The sequence below is a fragment of the Glycine max genome, chromosome 2 (genome assembly GCF_000004515.6).
Source record: "Glycine max cultivar Williams 82 chromosome 2, Glycine_max_v4.0, whole genome shotgun sequence".
Lineage (NCBI taxonomy): Eukaryota > Viridiplantae > Streptophyta > Magnoliopsida > Fabales > Fabaceae > Glycine > Glycine max.
Window position 1 is genome coordinate 74,171 of NC_016089.4, and position 15,138 is coordinate 89,308.

At 35.0% G+C, this 15,138-nt stretch overlaps 1 protein-coding gene and 1 pseudogene across 1 annotated transcript; both read left to right on the forward strand.

Moving 5' to 3' along the window:
• Window positions 1-216: 216 nt before the first annotated feature.
• Window positions 217-4,205, forward strand: SEOA (sieve element occlusion a). The gene is made up of 6 exons (NM_001252714.1): window positions 217-429; window positions 525-614; window positions 1,183-1,616; window positions 1,862-1,956; window positions 2,576-3,195; window positions 3,561-4,205. Exons 1-6 carry the CDS (start codon window positions 217-219, stop codon window positions 4,203-4,205), a joined length of 2,097 nt encoding a protein of 698 aa, NP_001239643.1.
• Window positions 4,206-7,003: 2,798 nt separating this feature from the next.
• Window positions 7,004-12,547, forward strand: LOC100815338 (protein SIEVE ELEMENT OCCLUSION B-like; annotated as a pseudogene).
• Window positions 12,548-15,138: the final 2,591 nt, after the last annotated feature.

A 15,138-nucleotide genomic window follows, 5' to 3' on the forward strand; every position in this document is an offset into this window, starting at 1 on the left:
ATACTATCCCTGATTATATCATATGAATCATGAACATACAAGGTTATATCGTAATATCCTGCATTGATGTCACAAAAAGAGTTGGCTCATAGATTCTCTCTGTTGCGGCAAGTGTAAACTCTATTCCACTATTAAGAGTTATAAATAGGCGAAGCAGCGAAAGAAGAAGGCACAATCAAATTAAACCTGAGAGATCAGATACAAAGAGATCGAGCAATGGCATTAGTGACTTCACTTTCTCCTGCGACCCCTTCTTCGGTTCAAACCAACACTTTGAACCCATTGGGTTGGACTGATGATCAGATCCTGGAGAAGGTTTACATTACCCACGTCCACACCGCTGAAAGGTACGATGTGGAATCGCTTTTCAACGTTACTACAAACATCATCAAGCGTGCTACTGCACTTGCTGACAGTGTTGCTGTTAAGGTACCTAACCTTCAATTGATCAATCAATTTATATATCGATCGCTTTCAGAACTAGTTATCATTATCAGTAGAGTAAACCATTTGTTTTGTTGCAGACTGGCACACCCGTTGGTCTTATTGAAGACAAGGTTCCTTTGTCCACTTTCGACCCACCGTTCCTTAAACTTAAGCATATTGCTTCTCAGGTTATTAATTCATTCTGCTGCATAATATATTCATTAGTACTTCTTATTAAGGGATTTAATTTTGCCACTCCATTATGCAAGGAAATTTATTTACAACACTTCCATTACGCTTATCTTAAAGTAATTGATTTTTATAATTTCAAGTTTTAAAGTGAAGGCACTAGTCAAATTTAGGATAAGCATACTTTATAGATAGAGATGTATTGGAGCGTTTGTAAATCAAAGTCAATATATCTGTGTAACGATCGACCTATAAATGAAACATGTAACTTCACCAAATTTGAAGTTTTAAAGTGTTAAATTAAATTGGCCAGAGATACAAAAATTAGACACAAACTATAATGATTTAACACATCCCATTAATAAATGAAAATGTTTGGTGAACACCCATTAAGCTATTCAACACCTAGAAAAAGAGTTAGAAAAATATAGATATGATATGATTTGTGAGAAAAGAAAGAAACAAGAGATGTTGGTGGAATCTCTAGGTATCAATACTCTTAGTTAATGCTGTTTGAACGAAGATCTTGAATACTAAATAAAGAATAAATTATGTGGGTGTACGTAGATGATGAACACACCTCACGGTGAGCATCACGCACACAACACAGCAATGTCGATCCTCGACCAGCTGAGAACCTACACATGGGACGGAAAAGCGATAATGGGTCTGGCGGCTTTGGCTTTGGAGTATGGAAACTTCTGGCACCTGGTCCAGACTCCGACAGGAGACCATCTGGGAAGATCATTGGCACAGATGAGCCGAGTTCACATCGTGGAGAGGAACAGGCAAGCCGTGGCTGACTACAACAGCTTGGTTAAGAACTTGCTCATCGCGGTTGAGTGCATCACCGAGTTGGAGAGGCTTTCCACCAAAGGTTATGACTTGAAGGACGTCCCAGCCTTGGCAGAAGCCATGCAAGAGACCCCTGTTGCTGTCTACTGGGCCATCGTCACCACTGTTGTCTGTGCTAATCATTTTGATTTCCTCCTTGGTGAATCGTAAGCACTTATCTCTATATATCTATCTATTCATCTTTATCCTGCCTCCGAGACCAACCAATCCCGGTTATTCGCATTTCGCTGGGTGTAACTGTTGTTTGTCTAACACGGAAAGAATATCTATCTCTCTCTATATAAAGAGTGGTTATGAAATATTGTTCTCCATCTCTATCATTTTTTTTTCCCTTTATTATTGTTAACATTGTTCTTATATATATCTATCTATTGCAATTACTTTTGTGCAGGGACTCTAGATACGAAATAGCAAATTTTGACGACAAGCTTGCTGCTGTTATCAGCAAGTTAAAGGCGAATCTGACCAGGAGCAGAAAGAAAATAGGTTAGGAAAAATACTAAGATCGTTCAACCCCATTTTAGGGTGGGGTACTTCAAGTAGAGAAAGGAGAGATAAGAAAAAAAAATTTAAAAATGAAGTGATATGTGTGGTAAGTAATGTGATGAAAGAAAAAAGAGATAAGAAAAAAAAACGGATAAAATAGTGATGGAAGAAAAAATAAGTGTGATAAGTAATGATGAAAGAAAAAAGAGAGAAAATGGGTGTAGATTTTTAATTATCTAAGACTCTATGTACTTAGCATTTCTTATGTTATGTTTTTAGTTTTATTTTTGAAGGGATAGATAAATAATCAGTAAAATATGTATGGATCCACCTGTTCGTTAAAATGAGTAGGTATATTTAAAAGAATAATTTAATTTAAAATTAATAATTGAAAATATCATAGTATATAATATATGTTTAAAAAATTGAAATTAACTATTTGATTTCAAGGTTTATTTTATTATCACCATAGATGTGTTACCTTAGAAAAAGAATAAAATCCAAACATATATTAATATTGGCAACAACAAATGATGACGACGAAGGCTATATATAGATAAATAAATTCAATGCTGACATAGGGGATCATCATATATGTATCTGTGTTGATTGATTTCAGGTGACCTAGAAGACTACTGGAGGCGTAAGAAGCTGCTTCAAACTCCGACAGAAATCGTAGAGGTTCTCAAGGTTCTGATCTACCACAACGAAGTTCACGACCCCCATGTCTACGATGGCATCACCAGACAAATGGTTAGCATCGAAGTGTTCAGGAAGAAGCACGTGTTACTCTTCATTTCGGGGCTTGACAGTATCAGAGACGAGGTTCGGCTTCTGCAATCAATCTACGAGGGATTGCAGGAAGATCCAAGGGAAGTGAAGGGATACAGAAAAGAGGACTTCAGGATTCTGTGGGTCCCAGTTGTGGATGAGTGGAATCTTCTGCACAGGGCCGAGTATGATAACCTGAAGCTTGAAATGCCGTGGTATGTGGCGGAATACTTCTACCCCTTGGCCGGAATAAGGCTCATAAGGGAGGACTTGAATTACAAGAACAAACCCATCATCCCTGTGCTCAACCCTCAAGGAAGAGTGGTCAACTACAATGCCATGCACATGATTTTCGTCTGGGGCATCGATGCATTCCCTTTCAGACCCTCTGATGATGATGTCCTCACCCAGAAATGGAATTGGTTCTGGGCAGAAATGAAGAAAGTCAATCCCAAGCTACAAGACCTCGTAAGTCCAACTGTACTTATTATATTCTCTTCAAAATTGTTTTAACATCATCCTATCATATAATAAAGAAAATATTCTACATTGTAAAATCTGAAAATATTCTACATTATTGTAAAATCTTCTGATCACAAATTATCATACATACGATAAATTTATTGATTTTTGCAGTAAGTATTGTTAAGTTCAACACTAGTTAAAAAATTAAAAAGCTAGTTGAAAATTAGCTTACAGTGAAGATGCTTTAAGTACAAATCACTTTAAATCAAATGAATGCACAAAAGACACAAACACAAAAAAACTTGAACCTTGTTAATTAATTAGCATTATCGCTATATAAAATGTGTGTGTATGTGAATGATCATCAGATCAAAGCGGACAGTTTCATCTTCATCTATGGAGGCAGTGACAAGAAGTGGCTGCAAGATTTCACTCAGACAGTGGAAAAAATCAAAAGGCATGAGATAATCAAGAGGGCAGACGCGGTGATAGAGCACTATCCATTCGGAAGGGAAGATCACAGGATCGTTCCTCGCTTCTGGATTGGCATAGAGAGCTTGTTCGCGAACATGATTCAGAAGACACAAAAGGACCCTACCATTGAAGAAATAAAGAGCTTGCTCTGCCTCAAACAGCAACAACCCGGGTGGGTTCTTCTCAGCAAAGGATCGAACGTGAAGCTGTTGGGGGGTGGGGACCCAATGCTGGCCACTGCAGCTGATTTCGAGATATGGAAGGAAAAGGTGCTGGAGAAAGCAGGGTTTGACGTGGCTTTCAAGGAATACTATGAGCAGAAGCGTCGCAACTACCCTCAGGAATGCTCGCACATGCAGTTGGCTAACTACCCTGCTGATATTCTTCACCCAATTAACTGCCCTGATGCTGCTTGTGGCAGATCCATGGAGATAGCTTCTGTCAGTTACAAGTGCTGCCACGGTCAAACAGCTCATCACAAGGCTGAAGTTCCAGAGAGTGGCGATGTCATGATTGAGAAGAAGCTCTACGCTTCTTAATTGATGGATCCATCCACGAGTTTGTTGGTGATTTTTCTGGAGGAGCCTCTATTTTCCCAGTTTGGAATTCAATTGTGTGCACTACTTTATCATTTTTACGTTTCGGCTGTTGTGATGAAGCCTCTTCTGTGCTGCCCTTGTATGGGTTGAAAATAATGGCTTCAAACAGCGTCTGTTTGTCTTACTGCAATTGACTTTGATTCAATTAAAGAGAAACCTGTTGGGCTTCCACAAACTCACAATTTTATGCTCCTTTTCTTTTTGGGTGCGTACGTTATGCTGTTTTACCTTGTCCATTACCAGAATTCTTTCTTCTTTTCTCGAGAAACTAAAAAAAAATTCATTAACTATAGTAGTACTAGAAGAACTACTCAACCTAGTATTTCACTGCATGCAAATATAACAATGGTCAAAGACACTGTACTCTAATGCTTTATAAGACCATCACTAGTCCAAATCCTTGTTATCTGTCCAGTGAAACATGAAAATCCAAATAAGCGCCCGCTCAGACTTTGATTACAACCAGAATTACGTGCCCTCTGCTCCATTAGCCTGAGAAATCTATTTTCTTTTTTATGAGAAACTGTTAAACTAATTTTAATCACATTTTAGATCATTCTCAGCTTCTAATTACTTTTCTTAAAAAAAACTAAAACAAACACCATGAAAATACTAAAAGAAGTGATATGTTATTCTTGTTTTAAAAAACAGGTGACTCTTTTATAAAAGTTGTAACAAAGATGCTCTTAATTAGTTTATTAATAAAATTAAGGAAAGAAGAAAATTAAAATTGAAAAAAAATATTATAAAAATAAATTATCTAAATCAAGACGCATCATCTCTATCCAAACAAAAATAATATCTATAATTTGATATAGAATCTCAAAATTGAAAATTGAAAATATATATCAAATTCAAATTGAAATCAAATGTAAGTAAAAAAATTGAAAGTAATTAAAATTACAAATATGAAATAATAATTAAGACGATAAAATCTTAGGATTAAGGTTGCGCATAGTTTTAAGATATTTCTTTATAAGATAGTAATGAAAAGTTAGTTAGTGCCTACACTTATTTTCATATTATTTGGTTTATTATCTATTAGAATTTAAAGGTTAGATTTTCTTTTACTCTATAGATAACTACTTTATCAACTCATGGCGAAAAAGGGATATAATCCTAGTTATATATGGTCAAGCAACTCATTAAGTTTGGAGAATTGGAGACGGACATATATAGTGTTCGAATTTTTGAAGATAAGTGGCTGCCTCATACAAGTGACATAACCCTTAATTATGAGGCTGATCTTATACTACAGTGATAACTCCTTATAATTTTACCATTTCAGGGTTTGCTTCTTTGTCACACCATCGTCTTTGTCGGCATTGATTGAATTGAATTCAGAACGAGTCTCAACTAAAATTTGTAGTTTTGTACCTCGCTTTGTGGTGGCATTGTCCAATAAAATATTCTTGCCTTAACCTTTTGTCGGTCTTTCTGAAAAAAGAAAATGTTTGGGCAGTGGTACTTTGGACAAATCTTATATATCTATATATGATGCATATGGACGAAACAATTCTAGATTGACAAACTAACAAAATTTTAGGGACCACGTACAGGATTTTAATTATATTCTACAGGAACACAAAAATTATAAAGATGGACAAAAAGAAATATGGTTATGCCTAATTTCACCAAAATTTTAGCAGGAAAAATGTTACATTACACACAATATACTTTTTGATACCTAAAGAGAGAGAGGAAAAAAAAAGAAAAAAAACATAGATATAATAAGATTTATGATGTGATAAAAAGAGAAATAAAAAAAAAGTTAAAAGAATATGTAAAATAATAAAATATATGTGTATCATTATTCCTTAATTAACCTTATAATAATTCAAGATCACGTAATTACAATAAAACTATTGTTAAGGAGTACGTAACTTTCAATTACTGATAATTAATAACAAGAAAGATAATATTTGAAATTAAGGATATACCGGTAATGAATCCATGCATATGTTGTTCCATTTGTATTACGTTTTCTAGGTCAATTAATCAACTTAAATGAACATTTTTACTTATATTAATTTATTTGCATATTGCTTTTGTAATTGATGATGTGCACCATAATTTTATACTTGAGATGTGAGGGAAATTTTTTATTTATAAACATGTCATTCAACTAAAAGTCAAAAGCTTCTGACTTAACAACCCAAATTGAATTTTGATTCTACACGTTTCCAATACTATTAATTTAGAATACAGCAGTAGAAATATACAAAATGAAATTAAGTATAAATAAAAATTAGGCAGATATCCTGGAAACAAAATTCACTGTCAAGACCTGTGAAATCTTCTTGCCTTGAATCTTTGGAAAAACGTGAACTTCAGCCTTACGTCCTTCTGGAAAGCAAAAGTTTCAGGAACATTGTCATCCAAGGTTTCTATGGTAACATTGTCCTGTGTAATCTTCTTGCCTTGAACCTTTAGACAAGTGAGCTACCATCTTTTATAAAAGCGAAAGTTTCAGGAAATTCCACCACTAGAAGAAAAACACTGTAGTAGTTTGGTGAAAATGGCAATATATCCTTGATCATATCGTCACGTACGAATCCATATGTAAGGGTAAATCTTAACTTTGCATCAGAGCGGCACGTTTCACGTTTGCTGTGTATAATTTACTGATCTAAACACTTCCATCTTAGCTAAAGTTAATTATTCTAAGTGTAAAGCCTCGAAGAATCTTAACCTATAAATTGGTTGAGCAAATTCATGATAGCACAGAACAACATTCATTAATTCGCATCCAAACCTACGAAGGTGATCGAGTCACCGACATGTCGAACTCCAACACTCAACCGAAACCTCTGCTTCCCAACCCATTTAATTTGAGTGACACTGAGATCGTTGAAAAAGTTTACGTATTATCCCACACTTACGATGACCAAGTGTTTGATAATGAGCCCCTCTTCAACGTCGTGTCCAACGTTATCAAGCTATCAACTCAAATTGTTGGGGCTCTTCATAAGGTAATTAACAAAATGCAATCTAGTGCTTGTTTTGCTAATGACATGCTTGATTCCTTTTTTTAATCAATAGGACCAATATGCGCGGATCTAAGTGTAGAGTCAAAGTTCTGTCAAAAAATAAATAATGTGAAATGTCATATGTAGCTTCAGTTCAGAGTGACGAGCTATATATACAGCAACCTGATTAAAATTTTCGGTGTCTTGCAGATAGATGAGCCCAATGGATTTATAGGAAATCCAATATCTACAACCAGTTTCAAACCAGAATTCTCCACACTGAAGCTGATGTCATGCCAGGTATATTATGTCCATATATATGTTAAAAAGTCGTTAAAATTGATCGATCTTATTCATAATTTTTAAGGTCATTTTTTGTCACAATGCCAATACTCACTTTTTTCTTATTCATATGTGATGTTACTGGAACTGCTGTTTTATTACATATGACCAAGTTTGAATCCAGTAAGTTAATTATATATACGTACGGTGGCAGATGATGACACTACCTTGGGGGCCAGAAAACGCACACCAAACAACACTTGGGATTCTTCAACAACTGAGAGACTACTCTTGGGACGCAAAAGTGCTGATAGCAATAGCGGCTTTGGCGTTGGAGTATGGAAATTTCTGGAATCTTCAGCAGGTATCAGAGCCTCAGGGAAACTCATTGAGACTGCTGAATCAAATCCAACACAGACAGATTCTCGTGACTAATATAAACACAACAGTGAAGCTCGTCATGGCAGACGGTGGGGAGCCTTGTATTCTGCTGAAACCTAGGAGACTGAGGATGTTCCCGCTCTCTCAGATGCCTTGCAGCTCATCCCCCTCCTTGTTTACTGTTTGTCGCTTGCAACACCAACATCCAGCCTGTTTCGTAAGTTAATTAATGTTTCCATACTCTTTTTTGTTTGTTCTTCTCACCAAGGATCATGTTAAATGTTTTTATATGGGATCACCAAATTCTAAAGACAATTATCATATCAACTGAAGATGTTAATTTTTTCTGAGGATAGATCTTATCTCTAATTTTATATATAAAATTAATAATAACTATTTTTTTAAAACTTATTATTTATTAAAGTTAGATATTTAAACTATTGTGTAAAAGAATATTTTTTTGTCCTTTTTGATATATTTTTGGATCCGTCTCAGCCTTTACATACATTCGTTAATCAATTTTAATTGTTCGATCAAAATTGTGGGAATTGAAAAGTGTGTATATAGAAAATAAAATAGTCAGTTTCTAAATGTAAGAACTAAAGCCTATAGATTGTGTGTAGTTATAAAGATCATACAAGTAATTATTAATTAAACCTTAAATATAAATTATAAACTGATTTTAGTTTATAGAATAGTTTAATTTTTTTTAGTTTCTTATTTTTATCTTTTTCATAAATTGCGTTGTTAAACTTTTGTATCTAAACTAAACCTATATTATATATACTTCTGGTGAAATGTTATTAACAAATTGATAAACTTTTTTCTGTGTTTCAGGAACTATGCATTATCGGACTTCCGTGCCAAACTTTCTCCCGCTCTGGATGAGTTCAAGCAGCAACTAGAGATATGCGAGCAACAAAAAGGTTGTGTGCTTAATTAGTGTTTTCACATGCTTCCTTCAATTAATATCCTCTCAAATTTCTAGTTTCTACTTAACGTAATGAAAAGAAATCACTCCCTCTCATTTTATTACTGCAGCTAGCATAGAAGACTACCGGCGGCGTAAGAGGGCCTTTAAAAAGCCTAAAGACATATTGTAGACTTTTTGAAGCTTCTGATCGATCAAAATGGATATAAGTTTCAAATATATGATGGCAACGCCAACAGGAATGTGGTTCGTACCATTAAATGATTTTACAAACACTCTATCAACCCTTGTTAATTTTGTTTTCTTTCTTTTTTTATCATCATATCATTTGTTGATAAAAAAATATCACTCATCATACTTTTTTCTTTTTAGAAAAACCTAATATAACTTATTATACTTATTTTTCTATATTATTTCTTTATTTCACTAAGTGCAAATAACATATAAAGTTGTCCACCAATCATTTTTCTTATTATTTTTGCCTCCTATATATTGTGTAATGCACTCTAGGTTTAACTTAGTGTTCAAGTATTATAACCACGCGTGCGTGTCCTTTTATAACTTTTTTGTGTAAATATATAGAATGTTGAGGTTTTCAAGGAGAAGTATGTGTTGTTGCTATTCATTTCGGGATTGGTCAGAATTGAAGACGAGATTCGGCTTCTGAATTCAATCTATGAGAGACTTGTGGAAGATCCAAATGACAAGAGCGGTTTCAAGAAAGAGGAATTCAAGATTTTGTGGATCCCGATCGAGAACAAATGGGGGGATGCTAGGAGGGAACTTTTCAACACTTTGAAGAGTGACATAAAGTGGTACGTGGTGGTGGAGTGTTGATAGGTAGAAGGAGGCACAGGGGCAGCAAACACACGGATGTAAACAACAACAAACATGAGGAGAATTGTGAGGCCTGCTACCTCAGGGATTTCGTTTGAAGCAGGGGTAATGTAGGCGGGCATGCTGAATATTCTAGAAGAGCACAAAATGCCAAAATTAGTTGTATAGAATTCAATATAAATAGGGATATGTAATAACAGCATGGGCATGAATGAATGAGAAATAGCATAGTCCCTTCCCTTAGCATTTTTCTCCTTCTCTTCGTCTTCTTCTTCTGGAGGTGCTGACCTTCGAAGTTCAGCAACAAGCGCAACACGTAATAATTTGATGCTTTCATTGAGAGCCTATGGCTGCCATACCAACTTCCATGGCTAACACTCACCATATGAAGCTTTCATGGCTGCCACTCGCCGTACGAAGCTTCCACCTTCCACTACCACCACCCACACTACTCGTCGCCAAACGAAACTTCCATGGCTGTTGAGGACCGTCTTGAGGCCGCCTTGACCAAACTTGATGCCGTTACACGTCGCCTCGACTCCCAACTGGATGCCCTCCTCCTTAAACTGCCTCCGAGAACCAGCCATCACCTTCCATTGTCTTCCCTTGCGTAGTCAGCATCGCCGTCTCCGCTCTCCATATCGACCCGACCTCCATGCTCCACACCATTACTGCCTCTGTCGCAGACTCCGCCGTCGCCTCCACCGTTGCCTCCGCCATCACCTCCTCCGCTCAAGTCAACTCCATCACCCATGCTCATCGCACCCACGACTGTGCAACCTCCGCCAGCCATGACGTCTCCATCGCCTCCTCTGCCACCACTTTCGCCTTTGGTACCCATACAGCCGCGGCCCACAACCTTGTCGGGCCCGCTTCCTATGCCTGTTCTTCATCTATCCGGTCTTGTTCGCACTATCATTTCCTTCAACAAACTCTTCAGCATTGTTTCTCCTTGTGGGACTGCCATGGCTACATACAAGCTTCCATTAACGATCGTTGCATTCTGCGCACCTGCTAAACTAGGTGCAATTCGCCGGAATAAACCTTGGGACCCCGGTATCACTTTTGGAAGCAATGCGTTTATCCCCCAACACCTTGAGGATAATGTGTTTTTGATGGGGCTGGGAGTGATAGGTAGAAGGAGGCACAAGGGCAGCAAACAACAACAAACATGAGGAGAATTGTGAGGCCTGCTACCTTAGGGATTTCGTTTGAAGTAGGGGTAGTGTAGGAGCGCATGCTGAATATTCTAGAAGAGCACAAAATTAATGCCAAAATTAGTTGTATAGAATTCAGTATAAATAGGAATATGTAATAACAGCATGGGCATGAATGAATGAGAAATAGCATAGTCCCTTCCCTTAGCCTTCTTCTCCTTCTCTTCTTCTTCTTCTTCTGGAGGTGCTGACCCTCAAAGTTCAGCAACAAGTGCAGCACGTAACAAGTGTGCTCAAGTACCCTTACCTAGCATCAGGCTAATGGAAGAGGATCTCAAGTTCCAGGGTAAACCTATCCTTCTAGTGGTGAAACCCCAAGGTACCATGTTGAACGATGATGCCTTGGACATCATTTTCGAATGGGGATCCACGCATTCCCTTTCAGGAAATCCGAAGCTTACCTACTTGCTCAGAAATGGAAATGCTTACTTACTTGCTCAGAAATGGAAATGGTTCTGGCATGAGGCCAAGAAAACAAACCTTCATGGTATACAAGTAAAAACAATAACAGTTTAGTTAGTTTATAGACAGCTATGATTAATTTGAGATAATCATTACAAAAGTCAATCAATTTAATTTATATAAGGATTTTGTGAGTGGATGATAAAAGGTTAAAAACAAATATATTATTTAATTTACTCTTTAAAAATAGAAAAGTTTTATGAAAAGTATTTATTGAATAGATATAAAAGCATTTAATATTTACTTTTAAAACAATTAAAAGTATATATTTATATAATTAATATTCTTTTGAGGATTCTAACTTGGTCACACCTTATGCCAAGTTTTATTATTTAATGAAATCAAGTTAGTTCTGCTTATAAAAAAATAAAATGTTCTTTTAATGATACTTTTAGGATTCTCTTTACATAGGATTTTTTTTGACATCGATTAAAATTTGTTAACACTTAATAGAGAAAATAGTACATGCATTCAGAATTTAGAGGGAGGTGGGCAGGTTTCCTAGTGGAGACTTTTAATGTATATAATATGTGCAATTATCACATGAATGATCAGGTGAAAGGTGATAGGTATATCTTCAGTGGAGCCGAGAATTCACTGCGGCAGTGGATAAAAATAAAAGGCACGATATACACAATAAGGAGGGCAGATGCAATAATAGACTATTACCATTTAGGAAAGGAAGACCCCAAGATAGTTCCTCGATTCTGGATTGGCATAGAAGGCAAGAGGCAAAAGAAGCACTCCGAGAATTTGGACTGTGATTGCTCTGCCTCAAGCAAAGTGGAAAGAAAGAGTGCTCCTGAAAGAAGGCTTTGACATTGCATTCCAAGAATACTACGACACACAGCGTGATCTACCTGCTCCTCAACCATGCGAATTTAACACTTTGGATGTCCTAGCAACCATAACATGCCCGAATGCCTCTTGTGGACGTGTGATGGAGGTCACATCGGTTAATTACAAGTGCTGCCATGGTGGTAATGTTGCTGACCATGCTTTTAAATCGAGGTCCACAACTGCAATTCTGCCCGCAACCTAAAAGCTTGAGTCATTGAACTAGGCTTGTTTTGGAGAAACATTAAATCGAGGTCACATCGGTTGATTACAGGTGTGTGTGTTTTTTTTACTATTTATATATATGTATGTGTGCCTAAACAAGTGTGTTGCCCCTTACGGCCACTTGATTGGGCAAAAATTAAATAATGGCATCTTTTGTATGTTCTGAATTAGATGATTGAATAAATAGTTCAGCACGTGCAGAATTTAAACTCTTCCCTTGTTCTCTTTCTTCAATCTTTTAGTACTTTACGACTTCATTCAAGTTTTTTTTCAATTAGAAAAGGAGATTTTATATATAATTGAATGTGTATAAGGGTAATCAAACCTATTTATGAATAAGAACCATACCTCATCATATCTAACATGCCATTTTTTTTTCAAAAAACCTCTGAATATGAATCAAGCTTTAACGAATATTTTTTTTTCTTATTGTCATGTTTTTTTTTTCTGAGGCAATTTTGTTTGAGGTAACAGAATTTGAACTCCTACCTGTTCTTTTTCTTCTACTACTTCACTGCTACTCCATTCAATTTTAATCTAATTTAATAACACATATAATTTCATCTCATGTAAAATAACCATGTACAATTTTCTTTGAAAAATAAAAATAAGATACAAAAAAATTGTCCATGCTTTCGAGAGAACCATCCAAAATTCAATACAAATAATGTTCAATATATATTTTTAAAATTCAAAATAAATATTTCATTCACATTTTAAAAATTTATTTACGACACCATAACACTAATAAATTATTAGTCCGAGTAATACATATTTAACTTAGATCCCTTAAGTAAAGTTTTAAATTTAATTTTTATTGATAAAAAAAATGTGATTAAAAGAAGAAATACTATTAAAGGTGACTAGTCAAATTTTTTAAAAGAGATTATACAGCATCATAACAAAAATCCAAGTAATTTAAGCTAATAAAATCGTTACATATGTACTTAGACTGCTGATAAGATTCAAAGAACAAACTTAATTGAGTAATTAAAATCATAAAATGATTTGATTAATTTTTAACATATGGTAGAGCGCATTTTTTATTTTAGAAAAATGATTGTCACATTATTATGAGGATCATTAAGCTTCGCAGAGAGTCTAATAATAAGGTTTGACAAAGGGCGGTGATAGACTGCGGCAACTCATAGAGGCATGCAAATTATATATATTGTACGTAACAAATTATGTACAGTTTATGGCAATTCCTTGTAACTAATTAATTGCATTTGATTAATAAAGACTGGCTAATCAAATGTAATCTCGCGTTAGCATGAAAGGTGCTTGTGTGTGTTATTTTATTTGGGAATCCAGTTATGCAAATGCCTAAAAATGATCAATTTTGTGGTTGTGTGGTGATGTTACTCTGTAAAAACATCAACACTCCAGTAAGTAAAAGTTTAAAGCCCTGGGAGTTATACACTTTTATCTAAAATGAACCACGGTCGTGTTCAATGTAGCATATCCTTGATGAGGTTTTCCATTCTACAGATTTAGTACAGTTGTCCTCATTTCATGACGGTCGTGCTCCTTGTCAAAAGCTCATTTTTCCATAGAATTCTTCAAGTTTTTGCCTTGATTCTCCATCTTTCACATCAACCTCAGCATTCTGTATAATTCAGCTAGGGAGAAATTTGCCAACAAAATCATGGAGGGATAGACAACTTCACCCCTCAAAACTCCCTTTATAACATGCCAAATTAATGACTTATCACTACTCTAATACATTGTTTTCAATATGTTTTTTCATTAGATAAAATACAAATAAATACTATTAATTAATATTAAATAATGCAAATCTCACTCTCTATTGCAAGGTCGGCTACTAGGCTTAATATTAAAGTGGAATTCCTTACTTTAGATCCAAAATAATTATTTATTATTACATTTTAAAAAAAAAAGAGTTAATACGTACTTAATAAATTATTAGCCTTAAGAATATTTTTTTTTAAGAATGAACCTCGATCGTCCTTTTAATGTAGTTTTGGCCCACCTTATTTTGACTTTGTCTCCTACTTAAAAGGATACGTTGGGTCAAATATTTTAGAAACTTTCCATCTTCTTCTTCTATTATAGATTGCAAAATAAATAATAAATAAATTACCTAATAATTTTTAACTTAAAAGTAATATTTAAGTTTAAAATATATAAAGCCAGTAAATAACTTTAAATTGAAAAGTTGAAAATAAATATTTTTTTACCTTTAAGTTGAAAATAATATTTTAGGATTTAAAATATCTCTTTAAGTTGAAAATAAAATGACTTGAAAATAAATTTTAAGATTCAAAATGTTTCTTTCATAAATTTTGCATCTTAAAAATCACAAGAAAAAATTTCCAAATAAATTTATGATATTTTTAATATTGTTTTATTAACTTAAAAAGACTGGTAAGTTCTCCTTATATTTCCTTGATAGTAAAAAACTCAATGCTGTGTCAACATTCTTTATTTGGGTTATTGACTTATTGCCAAGTAGTGATTATTTTATTTTATTATTGCTTTTACCATTCGCAATGGTAACAAAGTTGACTAGTTTCACGAAAGGTGGGTGATCTATCGGTCCACCATTTGGTGAATTCTTGATCGGGGGCTACCACCAAAATAAATCAGCTGAAGCTTAATTAAGTGTATAAACTTTGAACCACGAGTGGTCAAAACAACTTAATTGACCATGTTTTCAATGTGCCGCACCCCATATATCCACTGCATATAAATACACCTTTTGTCTCTTA